The 19,088-nt window shown below is 35.9% G+C and overlaps 1 protein-coding gene across 6 annotated transcripts in view; it reads right to left on the reverse strand.

The window, feature by feature from the left end:
• Positions 1-19,088, reverse strand: part of LOC149827776 (ion channel POLLUX-like protein, putative (DUF1012)) — a 135,209-nt gene that overhangs the window by 29,650 nt on the left and 86,471 nt on the right. For all 6 annotated transcript variants that reach the window (XM_090019619.1, XM_090019617.1, XM_090019618.1 and 3 more), the window contains 4 exons: positions 15,790-15,874; positions 13,963-14,110; positions 12,531-12,607; positions 12,379-12,459 (listed from right to left, as the gene is read on the reverse strand). In XM_090019619.1, the coding sequence (XP_089875745.1) occupies positions 12,379-12,459; positions 12,531-12,607; positions 13,963-14,110; positions 15,790-15,874 (391 nt within the window). The remainder of the gene's footprint in view (positions 1-12,378; positions 12,460-12,530; positions 12,608-13,962; positions 14,111-15,789; positions 15,875-19,088) is intronic.

The raw sequence follows: 19,088 nt of genomic DNA on the forward strand, positions 1-19,088 counted from the left end.
ATGAGATGACTCTCACTCAACATAAGTATGCTCTTGACATATTAAACAAGGCAGGGATGTCGCAGTGCAAACCCATAAATACTCCCAGTGTTCTTAATTCCAAGTTGCGTGCTCTTGATGGAAGTGATGCATATCCTAATCCTCGGTTTTATCGAAGTATTGTTGGCATGTTGCAATACCTCACTTTTACCCGTCCTGACATAGTATATGCAGTAAATCAGGTCTCTCAATTCATGCATGCTCCCACAGAAGAGCATATGGAAGCAGTTAAGCGGATTTTACGCTATCTCAAAGCTACTATTGGAGATGGCCTCGTTTACACAAGGTCCTCAAATGTCTTGGATGGACATCATCTTTATACCTATACTGATGCTGACTGGGGGGGTGATCCAGATGAGAGACGGTCTGTTTCGGGTTATTGTGTTTTTCTTGACTCCAATCTCGTCTGTTGGAGTAGCAAAAGACAACGGGCCATTTGCAAGTCAAGCACAGAAGCAGAATATAGAGCCATGGCTGCCGGCACTGCTGAAGTTGCATGGTTACGACACCTCCTTGGAGAACTCTTACTTCCCATTGCCAGCTCCTCCTTCCTTTGTGATAATCAGAGTGCTATTAAAATGGCTTTCAATCCCATCTCTCACAGTCGTACCAAACACATAGAGATTGATCAACATTTCATTCGTCAAAAGGTTGAAGACGGGGTCATTTCTCCAACATATATTCCTACATCACAACAGGTAGCGGACTTGTTTACTAAAGGACTTACAGGCGAGCACTTCTGGACTTTGAAGAACAAGTTGTGCATGATTCATCCCCATGCCCAACTTGAGGGGGGCTGTTAAGAAGACACATTTGAATTGGATCAGATCTTGATCCAATCCATAACACCGCCTAAGGCACGCGCCTCTAGGCGGTGGCATACTTGTAATTACATTCCTTTTTTATTATGTATTTTGTAAAATGTACATTTTAAGTATAAATAGAATGATACAAAGGGGGAGATGTATTCTGCGCCCCACTTTATCTCTCCTCTCTTCCTCCCTCTCAGGTTTTCCTATTTCCCTCTCTATCTCTCTCTCTTGTTACAGCCCACATATATCAAAATCTTACATCTAACACCTAAGTATAGGGCATGTCTAATTGCATTGCACTCTTATCATGAACCGTCACACTATAATGAAGCCAAAAACATTCCTCAGTGGGTTGAAGCCATGAAATTGGAACTTAGTGCCCTTGAAAAGGCTAAAACTTGGGAAATAACCTCATTACCCACTGGAAAGAAATCTATTGGATGTAGATGGGTCTTCAAAATTAAAACTAAAAGTGATGGGTCATTAGAACGTTATAAAGCTAGGTTGGTAGCCAAAGGATATGCTCAAGAATACGATATAGACTATGAAGAAACATTCACTCCCGTAGCTAAAATGACTAGTGTTAGGACTCTTATTGCGGTTGCATCTGTTAAAAACTGTCCTATCTATCAATTAGATGTTAAGAACACATTTCTTAATGGTGAGTTAAATGAAGAGGTCTATATGGATCTCCCACCAGGAGTATGTATTGGTGAAAATAAAATTCTCAAACTTAAAAAGGCATTGTATGGTTTAAAGCAAGCTCCAAAGGCTTGGCATGACAGATTTAGCAATGTAATGACAAGCTTAAATTTTTGTTTATGTTATACTGACACTGCGTTGTTTGTGAAAAGTGCAGGGTCTTCAGTAGTTATTTTACTACTGTATGTTGATGATATGATCATCACTGGAAGTGATGAGCAAGGAATCCATGATATTAAGAAAGTTTTAAAAGAAAATTTTGACATGTTTGACCTTGGTTTCTTAAGATATTTTTTAGGTATTGAAGTAGCATACTCTTCCCGAAGGTACATTCTCTCTCAGATGAAACTTGTTGTTGACATTTGTTCCAAGTCTGGAATTTAAGATGATAAGAAGACAGAAACCCCTGAGGTTATCAATGCAAAGTTAAGGTTGGAAGATAGAACACTTCTCGAGAATCCTACTCCCTACCGCCAACTTGTTGGGTCTCTGACATACTTATCCATCACTGGGCCAGACATAGCTCATGCAGTTCACTCCGTCAGTCAATTTCAACATGCACCTACAATTGTGCACATGAGTGCAGTCTTAAGAATAGTCAGATACATTAAAAACACCATAACTAAGGGAGTTTTTCTTTCCTCTTCATCATCTCTTGATTTAATTGTTTATACTGATGTTGATTGGGGAGGAAATTCCAATGATAGAGTCTCAACTACTGGTTTTTGTGTTTTCTTAGGTAACTATGATTTCTTGAAGATGCAAGAAGCAGCACAAAGTGTCATTGTCCTCAAAAGAAGCAGAGTATAGTGCAATGGCCACTACAACCATGGAGCTTGTGTGGCTTAGAAGTCTCCTCGGTGATATGAGCATAATCATCTCTACTCCTTCGAAGATGTGTTGTGATAACAAGAGCGCCATTTATATTGCAAGCAATCACACCTTCCATGAGCGTACTAAACACATAGAGATGGACTGCCACTATGTTCGAGATGAATACTTAAAATGAACCATATGTTAAATTATGTACCTAATCACTTAATGTAATATATATATATATTTTATATATATAAAGTAATACATATACATATATTAATATATATGTATATGTATCTACTTATTATATATATAAAATATATATATTTCTATTTGTTTAGTCGTAGGGGTAATTTAGTCTTTTCCTCTATTTTACGCACATTCACTTTATGAATGTGTTTGTAATTTATTTTAGTTTTCTTTTTCTTTTATTTTTTATTTCTTTTATTTTTGTACCTAAAGGTACCTTGGGGGGGCCACTCAAATAGACGTTGGGCCCCTCCAACGGTCACATTTATGACCGTTGGAGGGGCTCCAACGTCTATGAGTGGAGCCCCTCCAAGGCTCCTTTTGTGTGGTTATAAATAGGGGCTCTCCCCTTTGTATTCTCTTATGGCTTTGAGTCAAAGCCCAAGTGCTCAATAAATTGATTCCATTATTTTTATGCCTTTGTGCATTTGTGAGTTGTGCTTTTGTGCACAAGTGTTCTAAAGTGTTCTTATTGTGTATTCGTGTCGGGTTTATTATCAAGAATATTAAGGTCTTGATCTAAGTATCTTGTTGAAGATACTTTTACATGGTATCAGAGCCTCATTGAAGGAGGAGGATCGTGCATATCGCCACTTGTGGAGTACCTCGAAAATCGTGCCCTCAAGTTAGTAAAGTTTTGGAGTAAATCATCTACTTCGGGCAATATTTTAGAAGCAATTTTTGTCAAGAAAAGTTTGAAAATCCTTTAAGGTACGCATTATTTTCTAGCATTTTTCCTCTCTAATGGGTGAAAAAGACTCTCACTTCTCCCTTGGGTTTAAACTTAGTGGTTCGAACTACCATGTTTGGGCCGGCAATATGGAAGCCCATATCAAAGGGAAAGGCCTTTGGGGATACGTTCAAGGATCCATATCGGAACCCAAACCCAAACTTTCTATCATAGAGAAAGGGGATATTAAGATTCTTGAAGGTGAAGATAGACAAAAGGCCCTTGAAGAATATTCAAAAAAGCATGATGAGTGGAAAATGAAGAACTTCAAAATATTATCTTGGATTTTTTCATCCGTTGAAACCAAGATCAATGCCAACATCATTAAGTTTAAAAGGGCCTCCGAAGTTTGGTTGTACCTTGAAAAAATGTATACTTCAAGGGACTTATCTCACAAATATTATCTCCAAAAGAAAGCTTTGACTCTTCAACAAAACGATTTGTTCATTCGAGAATATTTTGTCGAACTATCATCTATTTGGGATGAGCTTGCTATGCTCGAACCAAAATGGAGCGGAGAAGCTATTGAATTAAGGCAAAAGCAACTAGAGGAAGATCGATTCTTCAACTTTTCAAATGGTCTTAGACCCGAATTTGAGCAAATTCGGTCCTCTCTCCTATCCGCTTTCACATCTCCCTCTATTGAAGATGTCATCACCAAGCTAAGTGGTGAGGAAACACGTATGGGGATTAGCAAAAATAACCCAAGTATCCTTGCTACACCTTCTCAAAGTGATTATGAAGTGGTTAATGTTGTGTCAAGACCCGGAAATAATTTGAAAACCTACAAACCACCCCATTTCAAAAATCAAGGGCAAGGAGGAAATGATCGATATGGCAAGAGAGACTATAGCAAATTAACTTTCCATTTTTGTAAAGAACCGGGGCATATCAAACCCCTTTGTCCCAAATGGAAGAAATTTCTTACCGCGGCTTTAGCATCCCAATCAGAGGAACGACCGTCGTCATCAAATGAATCTCCTTCGCTTCAACAAATTATGGATGCTCTTCAACCTATCCTCAAAGGAGGCATTTCTGGAGCCGCTATGTCATCCTCATCCTCTCTCGGTAAGACATCTTGGCTCCTTGATTCCGGTGCTTCATTTCATATGACCCCAAGTCCTTGTTTTCTTTCTGATTATTCTAAAAATTTTCTTCCATCTTTTGTCTCAACGGCGGATGGAACACCTCTTGAAATTAAAGGAATGGGCAATTTTGAAAAACAAGACTTTTTTATCCCAAAAATTCGTCTTATACCAAAACTAAACTTAAACTTACTTTCTGTTTCTCAACTCTCGGACTATGGTTGCGATATAAAGTTTTCTTCTGATAAATGTTGGATACAGGATCGCCAGTCCGGGAAGTTGATTGGGGAAGGCTCTAGGAGAGGAGACCTCTACTATGTTGATTTTCTTAAAATTCCCAAGAATCAATTTGTAATGTTGCTCAAAACAAAGATATTCATGTATGGCATAAGAGATTGGGTCATCCCAACATTGTTAAAATCTCTTATTTGCCTTTTATTAAGCATCTTTGTAATGAAAATTTTGTTTGTAATGAATGTATTCTTGGAAAAATGAGAAGTCTTCCTTTTCCTCAGAGATCCATGTTTACAACAAAACCTTTTGAAATTGTTCACTCCGATGTATGGGGTCCGGCTCCGGTGATATCTAAGGGAGGTTTCTCATACTATGTTATCTTTGTGGACGATTTCACTAGGTTTAGTTGGATATATTTTCTTAAACATAAACATGAAGTTTTCTCAACTTTTAAAACATTTCATATGATGGTTTTAAATCAATTCAATGAAAATTTAAAAATTCTTAGAACTGATTCGGGTGGCGAATATCTTTCCAATGAATTCAAAAATTATCTTGAAAATTATGGAATTCTCCATCAAAAGTCTTGTCCTAAAACCCCCCAACAAAATGGGTTGGCGGAACGAAAACATAGGCATATTATTGAAACAACACGAACTTTGCTCATTTCACAAAATATTCCGAAAAACTTTGGGCTGAGGCAGCCCTTACATCTGTCTATCTCATAAATAGACTTTCATCTAAAAACTTGAACAAAATTTCCCCATTTGAAAAATTATACGAAAAAGAACCTGATTACAGCAGGTTAAGGGTTTTTGGATGCAAATGTTTTGTCCTTACTGATAAAAATGACAAACTCTCTCCCAAGGCCATTCCTTGTGTTTTTCTTGGTTATTCTGAAACTCAAAAAGGCTTTCGCTGTTATGATATTAAAAGTGATAAACTATATGTTTCCAAAAATGTAAGCTTCCTGGAAAATATTAGTGGTTTCGAAAAACTTGAAACTAATGACGAGAATTTTGACTATTCATTTCTGTTTGATGTATTGACTGATGATGATGATTCTAGTGATGATGAATCAAATCAAAATGACTTAAGTAATAATGAAACCCATTCTGAGTCCTCAACACTTCATCAACATATCAGTGAAGAACCACATAGAGATCCCATAACCTACTCTCATAGAGATAGGAATACTTTCAGAAGTGCCCTCGAAAGGTATGATAATGAGACTAATCCTTCGAGTGAAGAAAACCTTCGTAGGACCGAAAGACTAAGAAGACCCCCTTCTAGGTTCATCTCATATGAGTCCTTTTCGCCTAAATATAAAGCATGTCTAATCGTCATTCACTCTTACGTAGAACCTAGGAACTTCGAGGAAGCACGAAAATGTCTGGAATGGATAGTCGCTATGAATAATGAACTTGAATCTCTAAAGAAAACAAAGACATGGGAGTTTCAAGACCTCCCTAAAGACAAGAAAGCAATAGGATGTAGATGGGTATTTAAGGTCAAGACTAAGAGTGATGGATCCCTTGAGAGATATAAGGCCCGCTTAGTTGCTAAAGGATATGGTCAAAAATATGGGATTGATTATGAGGAGACCTTTGCCCCGGTAGCTCGGATGGTCACCGTCCGATGCCTTATAATTGTTGCCTCAATCAATAAATGGAACATCTATCAGATGGATGTTAAGAATGCCTTTTTAAACGGAGATCTAAATAAAGAAGTATATATGGATGCTCCTCCTGGAATGGAGTCTCCTAAAGGAAAAGTGTTTTGCCTTCGGAAAGCACTTTATGGTTTAAAACAAGCTCCCAAGGCTTGGTATGATAGGTTTAACTCTGTAATGTTAGATAATGGTTTTTCATCCTGCTTTACTGATACTGCTTTGTTTGTTAGAAAATCTAATGCAGGGATTGTTATTCTACTACTTTATGTGGATGATATGCTTATAACTGGGAGCGATTCTAAAGGGATTAAAAGCATAAAATATATTTTAAAGGATAAGTTTGAAATGTATGACTTGGGTTTCTTAACTTATTTTTTGGGTATTGAGGTAGCATACTCTCATAGAGGATATTTTTTGTCTTAAACTAAGCTGGCATCTGAGATTATTGACAGGTCAGGTATTACGGACGATAAAATTTGTGAAACTCCTGCTATAGTAGGAGCCAAAATGAAGATTGATGATGGTGTTCCACTATCCGATCCTACTCCCTACAGGCAACTAGTAGGATCGTTGATGTACCTAAGTATCATCAGACCAGATATCTCACATGCGGTGCATACGGCAAGTCAGTTTCAGCATGCACCAACTTCTGTTCACATGGGTGTTATCTTACGTATCGTGAGATACCTAAAGCACACTATTAATAAGGGAGTTTTTCTGTCTTCCTCTTCTGAGTTAAAATTAATTGTTTATACTGACTCTGATTGGGGAGGTGACCCAAATAACCGTCACTCCACTGCATTTTGTGTTTTCTTAGGAGACTCATTAATCTCATGGAGATACAAGAAGCAGCAAAAGGTGTCACTATCATCAACTGAAGCTGAATATCGTGCCATGGCGACTACTACCATGGAAATTGTTTGGATTCATCAGTTGCTGGAAGACATGGGGATCACTATTGAAGGACCTACCAAGCTTTGCTGTGACAACAAAAGTGCGATTTATATCGCTAAAAATCACACTTTTCATGAGCGGACCAAACACATAGAGATGGATTGTCATTATGTTCGGGAGGCGTACCTCAAAGGGATCATTGACCTTCCATATGTCACGTCTGAATATCAATTGGCGGATTTCTTCACCAAAGCCTTGTGTGCTCCGTGTTTCAACTTTCTTCTTAGCAAACTCTCGGTCATCCTGCCCTAAGTTTGAGGGGGGGTGTTAAATTATGTACCTAATCACTTAATGTAATATATATATTTTATATATATAAAGTAATACATATACATATATTAATATATATGTATATGTATCTACTTATTATATACATAAAATATATATATTACTATTTGTTTAGTCGTAGGGGTAGTTTAGTCTTTTCCTCTATTTTACGCACATTCACTTTATGAATGTGTTTGTAATTTATTTTAGTTTTCTTTTTCTTTTATTTTTTATTTCTTTTATTTTTGTACCTAAAGGTACCTTGGGGGGCCCACTCAAATAGACGTTGGGCCCCTCCAACGGTCACATTTATGACCGTTGGAGGGGCTCCAACGTCTATGAGTGGAGCCCCTCCAAGGCTCCTTTTGTGTGGTTATAAATAGGGGCTCTCCCCTTTGTATTCTCTTATGGCTTTGAGTCAAAGCCCAAGTGCTCAATAAATTGATTCCATTATTTTTATGCCTTTGTGCATTTGTGAGTTATTTGTGAGTTGTGCTTTTGTGCACAAGTGTTCTAAAGTGTTCTTATTGTGTATTCGTGTCGGGTTTATTATCAAGAATATTAAGGTCTTGATCTAAGTATCTTGTTGAAGATACTTTTACACCATAGCACTGCCTTACGTCACATCCGAGTACCAGTTGGCGGACTTCTTCACTAAAGCCCTTTCTGCTCCTTGTTTTATGTTTCTTCTCAACAAGATTTCGGTTGTATCCCCGTAAAGCTTGAGGGAGGGTGTTAAAATACATGTAATCAATATATTTATATATATAGGTATATTCATCCATACACGATAAGGGGTATTTCTGTAAATTCGCCCAATAGGGGCATTGTAGTTTTTTTTACCTTTTTTCTTTTATTTTTCCTTTTTTTATTATTTCTTATTTTCCTTTTTTTATTTTTTATGCATTAAATGCACCCTCATTGGGGGGCCCAACAAAGAGTCGTTGGGAGCCCAACGACACCTTGTTGGGACTCCCAATGGTGCCTCTCTCTCTCCCTTCTCTAACTCTCTCCCACTCCCCTCTTGCCTATAAATAAGTGGGGTCTCCCCCTTTGTAATGTGTGGCTTCTTGAAGCCTTCTTGTGCCTTTATAAGATTTTATGCTTTCAAGCCATTGTTGGCTTTTGTATATGTCCTCTTTTGGACTTGTTCTTTGCTTTCTATGTGCGAACGTCCATTGTAGGACATATATTTCTTTTCCGCATATTTCATTACACAGCCCACATGGCTGGGCTGACCCGAGTGGCCACGGCTTAACAGTCAAGCCGAACTCAGTTTGGTTGGGCTGCCAGTGGGCCCAAGGTAAAAATATCTTATAAACACCCAGTTGACTAGCAGTCAGCTGGGGTTTTCAAAACCCTGCACTACCCTGCACAGGCCGAGCCTGGGCAGGTCTGCCAGGGCATGACAGGCCAGACAAGAATATAGTATGCTGAAAAATGATTTTGACAGTACCCATGTGCCAAGAAAAATAACTTGATTCACAGTCATGCATAGCAAGCCTTTACTTAGGCATGCATACCTGTGCATATGCAGACCTTATAAATACATATGCATACCTATACTCCTTTTTTGCATCCCTGCATGTGCAGATTCATATACATAGGCAGGTTCATGCACATATACATGCAGATTTCATCATCATGAACCATGCACATGCTGATTTCTCATTCCAGGTTCACGATGAATTCAAGAAACATACACAATACATGTCATTCTAACAATATTAATAATCAAAACCAAACTTCTATTTCAGCATAACCATAAACACGTAAAAATATATATGTACATATATGTAGAAAGATATATAGAGAGTTATTCCAGAATAAGCTTCAAAAAGAGGGAAAACACATTAACTTCCACCGTGAATCTTAAAGTAAATATGCAGATTTACTCTTTTCTCATGGGTTTTCACTAAAATATTACATTTAATACAAACTCATGCTCTTTTTCCCATCCGGAACAAAAGAGAAACTCGTGCCATGACCGTGAATCGAAAAAAAAAAACAAGAACGATGGTGAAAAACGCTGGACGATCGAAGGAGTCTCTCTCTCTCTCTCTCTCTCTCTCTCTCTCTCTCTCTCTCTCTCTCTCAGCCAGCCAAGAGAGGGGTACCCCCCCCCCCTTATGGGCTGGAGAAGAGAGTGCAGCCCATTATGGCTCTCTTCGCTCTTGGGTTTTCCGAAAATTTCGAAACTTTCAAAGTTGACTTTTCAAAGTTTTAATTCATTTGGACTATATGTTTCTCAAACCTTCTTAGATGTTTCTAGATATGTTTAAGGGCTCTACTAAGAGTCCTAAACAAATGCTAAATTAAATTTTTGGAATTACATTAAATTAACTAATTAATTAATATTAAATAATAAATAAATTTTCAAAAGCTTCCAAAAAACACCAAATTGACTTGGGAGACTTCTTAACATTAATTAACTCCAATTTAAAGGTTTCTAATTAATTTAAAGTTGAAAAAATCGTTGGGCATGGATTTGGGATCCGGATCCGGATCCAAGATCCAAATCCATCTCCAAAAATCCAAATGGATTTTGGGCTGAATCAAATCCAGATTAATATGGGTCTTGGAAAGAGTCCAAATCCATATTAATTTGGATCAAATCTATCAAATCTGGTCCGATCCAAATCCGGATCTGAACCGAAAAACTGCTTAATTTTTGAAAAAATGTGATTTTCGGACCAACTGTAGCCCGAATCAAAGAGAATAAAATATTTTTATGCTCTAAATTTCGAAATGCATTCAACGATATATAATTCGAATTTCGCTTCCGAAATTCGCCCAAAAATAACCCGAATTTTGCTTGAATTTAAAGGTCGAAAATAAAACTTTTTCTCACATTTTAAGTGGCTCATTTAGGCCTTAACAATGAGACCTGGGCCAAGCCCAGACTCCAAAGCATCGGCCTAAAATCGAGAATCTACCAATTTTTCTTCTATACTTGGACAAATTTTTGAAAATCTCAAATTTAACTAGGTGTGAAAATACGTGATATTACATCACGTGGTCCTACTGCTATGGGCCCCAATTATTCAAACCCTCAGTACCAAGGAGTGTTTGATACAATGTCACGAAGTGGCATGAAATCCGAGACATAAGAAATACTAAAAAACAATAGTTTTATCAAACATAAATGAAATCCAACTGCATTTGGCTAGATACAACAAGCCATATATAGCCAAGAGGAAAAGCAAGACAAAAAAATAAACATTTTATTAATAATAAATATTCACACAAATACCTCACCACAACACTCATGCACACACACACACACACACATTTATAGAGGAGAGAGCAAAGAAGAAAGAAGAGGACTAGCCTAACAGCTGGTTGGACCTCCTTCAACAAGCAGTTAGGCTTAATCCTAACGGCTAGTTTGGTCAACCTAATTTGACCAAAAATAAAGAAAAATAAAGAAAATAATAATAATAAAACTTTTACAAAAGTAGTCATTTAAACAATGACTAAAAAGGAAAGAAAATAAGAATACCTATTTTACCTTAAAAGTATACATTATGTATACTTAATCTAAAGTCATATAGAACAAAACTAAGTACACAAGTCGAATACCATTGGTATACTTAAGATACAGTAAGAAATACAAGAAACAAGAAAAATACCTAAGTACACCTAGGTATACTTGGTGATCAGAACATATATCTTAACACCTTATACTGAAGAAACAGACACCTGCTTTAGGTATATGCTCCATACATATCATCTGACAATTTTTAGCTCGAGATGCCAATAGGATCTTGTTGAAATGTGCTTGGATTTTAATAAATGTATAAATAACATAGGTTTCCTTGTTCTGCAGGTCTGAAATACAATCATAGATCAATGGGCTTCTGATATTTGGTTGAGCCAACACTTGATATTAGGATTTCATGAACACCCCTTACTTAATGCTGGTCTCCTCAGGAACAAAAAAGTATTGAAATAGGGTTAATAATCAAGACTCTAGGGGACTACCCTGTGCCTACACACTTGCATATGGTGCAAACATACCTTAATTTGGTTGACAGAATTGCCACCCCAAAACATCATTCACATTAAATTTTATGAAGGCAAGACATAAGTACCATAAAAATTGGCAAAAAAATCCTGAACAAACGGTAAATGGGAGAGCAGGAACTGCTATGGGCCCCAATTGAACAAAAAATAATAGCTTTCACAATTTGCAAAAAGAGAATTGGACCCACCCATATTCCATGAAGTCTTCGGCTTCTCATGTATTCAGGTTCTATTATTTTTTATTAGCTGGGAGAGCAGGAACTACTCATGTTCAGCATGTTGTGAAAGCTATTTGCTATTAAATGATAAAATAGAATATGGCCAAACGGTGAAGGGTCATCATTCTTTTAATATCTTGTCTTTTTTTTTTCTTTTGCAATTCAAAATAGACATCAATGACTAAGAACAGCTATTACAAGTAGGAGCTAGCCACGTACGAGACAAACTATGACCGTTCTTATATAAAAACAAGTTGAGAGCTGTTGCATATTCATTTGAAAACATTTATAGTAGAATTTTAGGGCTGTAAATGAACTTGACCAAGGCCAAACATCCAAGCAATATCGATCAGTACCGATCACAAAAAGGCCCTTAATATCTGGTTTAGAAAGCTAATAGTTCAAATCCAACAATATTAGACACACGAAAAAAAGGATCTGTAACGGATACTAATTCTTCTTTAGATCTTTCCTGTAGAATTCAGATCTTATGGCGTAGACTTTGATTTGATTGAACCAGACTTGATCTAAAAGTTAGGAATACGATGAAGTTCACAGTCACTCTATTTCACACCTTGTCAGTTGCTTCAAGAACTTCATCATCTTTTGGATGGAAGAATATCTTTCCTGATCGATAAAGGCCACAAACCACTGCCTACATCCATAAAGTACAGTCAAAATTTTGATACTCCTTTTTCCATCACAAAATCCAGAGTAGTGATTCACCTTTTGGAATCCACGCCTTACATACTTGTACTTCATTCCTGTTAATCTTGGAAAGTTACAAAGGTTGAATACGTCTTCTGCAACAACAAATCTTATAGGATTATTTTCCAGAGAAGTGATGTATAATTATGAATCAATTGAAACAAGAACGGAATTCTACACATCATTACAAGTTCATGATAATGTAACACAACAATGTTGTCATTAACTATCCATTAGTAAGGTGGTAAGCTAGAAGTACAAACGCAGCAATACATACCGTACTTGCAAAGATAACAAAAAGCTAAAGAAAAAGAAAATGAACTCATAAGGGAAACAGAGGATTGAGCAGTTTCATCACCAACCAATGAAGCTACTTAATTGGGCAATTAGTAGAGTTGGTTAGACTTCAAAATTTCCAAAAAGAGCAAGAAAAATGATAACATCCTGCAGTGTAACAGGGAATGCAGAGAGAAAGAGAGAGAGATTTACCCTTTTTAAGCATTTAATATGGTGCCATATAGAATAATCAAAAAGAAGAAAATTATGAATATGGATCTGAGAAATATATAGAAAAGCATGTCCCCTATCCAAATCAAAAGCTTGAAATATTCCACAACCAATTACGCAGCTCATGTATTAAGACATTAGTACAGTTCTTATTGACATTGGGTTGTTATATTATAAGCGAACATAGTAAGCTTCAGGCCCACCAAAGACTAGTGCACTTTGCTGAGTAAAAGAGAATAACAACTGTGTAGTCCATGAAAATGCTTACCGCTTTCATGGGTTTCACATGTGAATGCAAGAATACTTTTTATAGTAGTTATTTGAAATGCACAATGAAGCAAATCAATTAAGGAAAATATCCGAGCCAGAGAAGATATAAGGCTCATTTGTTCCATTCCCATGTAAAGGAAAGAATTTACATGGGAATGGGCACTGATTTCTAAAAAGTACTGCCAGCTCAGCCCATGTGAAAGCTTTCATAGGGGGAAGGTATGAATGGATTTACGTATAAAAAGTGGTTGGTGGTGGGAAAACTGGGGCCCACTCTTGTGCCAGCATGGCACTTTCCCACCATGATGATTTGATGCTTGTTTCATTCATGGTGGGAAAGGATTACATTAGGTTGCCAACTCAGCATTCTCCCATGTAAGTTGCATGAAACATACGAGGCTTAAATAACCAATAATCCCCCAGATGCAAGAATTGCTGCTTCAGTTTGATCACATGAATATAATTTACACTGCATGCTAATAAGATGGTTCATGGAACCTAAAAAAAGGAAACAAAGATAAGTAATTTTTAACAATAAAGACTATTTAATGAGGTGAATGGAGTGGAAATGACATGCATCCATCCAGGTAACCCAGAACTAGTAAATGGAGCAGGAAACACAAAGAAATTTCAGCAATGTCTGGTTGTCCTCTAGAAGAATTAAAGACATTACTTCGATAATTAAGCAAATGCCTATAGATCTTAATAAGCCCTTGTTGCCGAGAGCACTGCACAAACAATTTGGATGCAACATTTTCAACTGGCTCAATTGTTAATCCTGAGACTGATTTCAGAAGTTGACATGTACTTGGATTTGAAACCTACAAAGTATTGAAAAATGCATCAGTTATAACTTATAAGTGGTAAAACCAATAGTCGCAAAATAAACAACTGAGAATATAAACAAAAACATTAGAGGATCCTATGTGGCACCATAAACCTAGCTATTTTGCCAGCATAACAAACTATTTCAGGTTTACACAGGAAGAGCTTGCCAAAATTTGAGCACAAGAATAATAAAATATTCATCAATTGCACAGAAAAAGATGAGATAATAATCTAAATAAAAATGTTAAAATCTACTTATTTGGCACCATAAATAGTCAGTTTTGCCAGCACAGCCAACTCCATCAGGTTTGTGTAGGGAAAGCTTGTCAGAAATGGTCACATAAGAAAATAAAATAAGTGCACATAGGAAACATTTAACAAGTTAATGCTAACATGCAATTATTAGTGTTGGAGATTCATGGATAGTCGTGGATTAACTTATAACAGGATATTTATTTTTAAAATAAAAACAATAATTTGTTGAACCATCATTGGTTTAATGGAATTGAATACATGATATCATAATGTTCAATTCATGAGTTTTAGTTAAAACCCCATCCTCATCAAGGAGGCACACAAACAAGTCTGCATATCTAATAAGCAAGATCAACAGTAATGACCAGAATCATATTAAATTTTTGCTAGTTTCATTCTAGAAAATAACTACCTTGTTTTTTGTTCAAATGAATTGCACAAGAACACATGAACAATATGGAGTAGGCAAACACTCGAAGATTTCATCCATGAAAGCAACTGTCACACATAAAGCACGTAATTGAAAAAGGAAAGGTTGCAGGAAAGACAAAAGATACCCAAAAAGAATATATGTACAAATAAAAGGTATGGAAAACCATAACCTTACATAACCACCCACCCAAAAAGAGATCACGTAGATTTTGTAATATATATATACATATATATACAGGAATCATGGAAAAGGGAGTTATTTCCTGAAAAAAGTTAGCAACCAGAAGGCTAAAAAAACACAAAAATACCATCCACCCCTAATCTGGACATAATCACATTCCATCCCAATTTTCTTGGTATAGTCATAGAGGTGACATCACTAGCAAAGGGAAGCTTTTATTATTGATAAAGAGAGAGGATAGTGAAGGCAAGAACAAAGAATCCAAAAAATGAAGTGCAAGAAACCTTCTCATTCATTCATCACATAAAAACCTCACAAATGTCAAAGTGCTCAAAGCAATAAACTCAAGGTAGAGGATAGAAATATCCATAGCTATGTCATGGGGATACTCGAATTTACCCGTGTCACATCTCCTTATATACCATTTTTAATGGAAAAATACACAAAATAGTGTGTCCTGTGTTTAGCTTGGACTATGTGAGAGATCCCTACTAACAAGCTATTATATACAAATATAACAAGGTATCATCCCTCAAACTCAGAGTTCTAGAGAACTGAAGCTGACTAGGCAGAATAAAAGTAATCCCATGCATGCACATACACAAACAGGCACACATTCAATGTCCAAAAGCCAAGACTAAAATTTGGATCATTTTTGGCATGTTAAAATTACTATTTAATGTGCTAAGGTTTCAGAACATGACAAAACATACAAGCATATCACGGATAGTGCCAAAGTTGACCTCAAAATACATCTATCTATATGCATGTATTCATTTTGAAATGGTTAGCAAGGCTTTATACCTCTACAATGGTTGGGACAGATGAAATGCTTGAAAGGGGTTGGAGAGCCAAGACCATGAGAAATGCATCTGCATCAACTTCATACCTGATATTTAATAAAGGAATAATACCAAATTAGTAATACAATAAGTTTGAAACTTTTCTTGATAGTTATTGACTTTGAGCTATTTGTCACATAGCCATTCTGGATGAATGCATTTTAATAAATTTGAAAAACAAAGACTTGAAAGAGAAAACTAAAACATGATCAATGTGTTTATCACTTATCAATGGAAGGCTACATTGAATGCCCCAGCAACCATTGCTAGCCTTTTATTGAACCAATATGATAAGAAGCCAAATAAAGTACTAGTTCAACATTCCCATGCACAGTATCCCAGGGATAAGTTAGAGTGATTTTTACATGTTTATGCCTGGAAAATTTTCTGCCTTTTGACTCCTTTCATACATGAGGTGTACAACTCTAAGATAAAGGACCTTCTGATGGTATTGTGCCGCACTGGACAACTGCCCACACTATGGTCAATGAACTACAAGTAAATTTCAATCTACAAATATCCTTTAATGAAATTCTAGGAGCAATGTCATTTAAGTAATTTTTTACACTCTTGGGAACTCCCACCCAAGAATATTTAGGACGCATGCATAAATCAATCCTTAGAAAAATCATGTTAATGAGCTCCAACAATCTTGTATGTGATGACCTTTTTTATGTCAAACATAATGTTTAAGATCATCCAATGGGATAGCCACACACTCCTTTTTTTTTAAAGAAGCCATGCATACTTTCTATAAGCTCAAAGCTCATTCTTACATTTCATGAGCTTCCTTATTAATTTTTTACATTACATTGAATAAAAAAACAGAAAACTCTCCAAATATCATCATTTTTTTTATAAGTATAAGTAAATCAAATCTTATAATGCGGAAACGATTTTCAAAATCGGTTAAGACTTTGGGCGGGGTTACACTAAAGATAACAATCAAATCAAAATGTACGAGATATATACATTTCAAACCACGTGCAATATAAGACTGAAACATGAAGAGTTTTAATTTCATTTCAAATCAGAGTATAAAAACAATAGTTCAGCATCTACATGATCCAATACCTAAAATGAAAAGATCATGTTGATCAAGATCGCAGGTAAGAGTGGACCCTCGAGGATGCAGCTCGACTAATCATTCGCTCCAACTACTCTTCATACTTTACCTGCATTACCTGTCCCCCATAAAACGGGGTCAGACTTGCTAAAGTCTGGTAAAGCAACTCAAACTCAAACTTAAAGAAAATATATCAAGCATTTAAAGGTAAAGACATGATATATTATTCATCAATCGTCAGGCGATAGACAAGATAACAATGTTCTATGAGTCATTTGTTTCAAGCATTCGAACATAAAGCATTTAAAAGCATTTCATCACTTAATATTTTATTCAACCTTAACTCAACAAGTCATCGCATAAATATATATATAAGACATTCAGATCATTGCATCATTTTCATATGCATTTATAATTCTGATAAATAAGTCAAATCACATTTGACCATTCCAACGTGAAACGCACGCACATACCTTGTAAGTAATTTAGTTAGACATTCATGATACATAGGTGTGATATATTCACTCAGACAATCATAATGCAATCATTTACAATGAAACTATATAGGCGTGATGTATCATTCACCTAATAAGTCAAAACTAGTTATTTGTAAGTGTGATGTGTCATTAACCTATACGCTAACATAAGCGTCACAATCATAACCTCATATCAAGATCTAAAATCAATAAGGTTTTGATTCTCACATCTGAATTCAGTATATAATCATGCTACAACAGAAAAGTCAAATCTATAGATTCATAAAAGGCTATCTCAATCAACTCAAAAGATCATCACAATTCATCATAACATTTCATTTATTCATATAAATATTTACAAGATCCATGCCGAATCGCCTGGTCTGAAAAATGTACAACCTCAAAAGGAATCGCCCTAGACGGATAGTTTGTCTGGTCTTGGACAATGCACTTTCTCACAAGAATATACCGTCTTCGCGGGCTACCCGCTCTTGGGCAATGCACTTCTTCAAAGAGATTTACTACTCTAGCCGGATTACCTGATCTGGTCATGCACACCCTCAGAGAGAATCCTTTGAAAACAGTTTCTCAACGGGTACCATATCCAGTGAAAACTATTATGATACTTAGAATATAATTTTAATATATTATAGGAATATACACAACTAATCATAAATACATTAATATACCCAAAATATACTTTGAATTAATATGCAAGGAAATAAAAGTCTCCAAAGATGTTCACCAATCAAAGGAAACAAGGTCCTCCAAAAGATATTTACCACAACAACAAAGTGGACACTCAAATAGTTCCACCAAAGTACCAAAAAAACATTCACAAGCCACAAAATGAGCTCACACTAAGTCAGCAACAATAAATACTCAAAAGAGTTCCACTAAAATATCAAAAAGAATACTCAAAGAAGCACAAAAAGATTCACTCATGAACACCCACTAAAGGGGTACATGAACAAGAGATAAAAATATTGATTTTAGTGATCATAACACATGCAAGAAGCATTAACTTATTTTAAAAAACTCTACATAGATTTCGAAGAACACGCCTTGACATATGCATGAAATTATCAATAATCATAAAAGTGTTCAAAATGTTTCAAAAATATATATAGACTTTGAATGAACACGTACATAAATTTACTAATGGATATATATGAGAGCATAGAAAATATATATTTTTGTAGAAAAGTAAAAAATGGAGGATTTATCATAAAGAGCTCAACAATATGCTATTTATGAGTGAATATCAAAATATAAACTCTACTTCTAATTTAATTTTTAAAGAGAACACATTTTACACATTTAAGAAATAACCATAATATTTCAAACAAATTTTTCAAAAATATACAAATACCTTTTTAAAGATAGAGAACTAAAAAATAGTCATATATAGAAGGATTTTAGAATACATACCGAAGCCCATATCATGTAGCTCTATTTAACCTGAAAGATTCTGAGAGAAAGATGTAGACAACACAACCTCTTGGGCACCACAATCACTTCGACCACACGGGTACCACGATCACGTGATGATCACACTTCAAAGGTTCAAGAACACCCTCGCTCTGATACCATGTAATGAAACAAGGATTCTTCACACACCTCACTCAAGCGCCACAAATCACACCTACAAATCGTCCAAAGCACAAAAACCACTAAGGGCTTATGAAGAACGCAATCACAAAGTGCACCTGCACAAGT

The sequence above is a fragment of the Nuphar pumila genome, chromosome 10, assembly GCF_984573655.1.
Source record: "Nuphar pumila chromosome 10, dmNupPumi1.hap1.1, whole genome shotgun sequence".
NCBI classification, from domain to species: domain Eukaryota; kingdom Viridiplantae; phylum Streptophyta; class Magnoliopsida; order Nymphaeales; family Nymphaeaceae; genus Nuphar; species Nuphar pumila.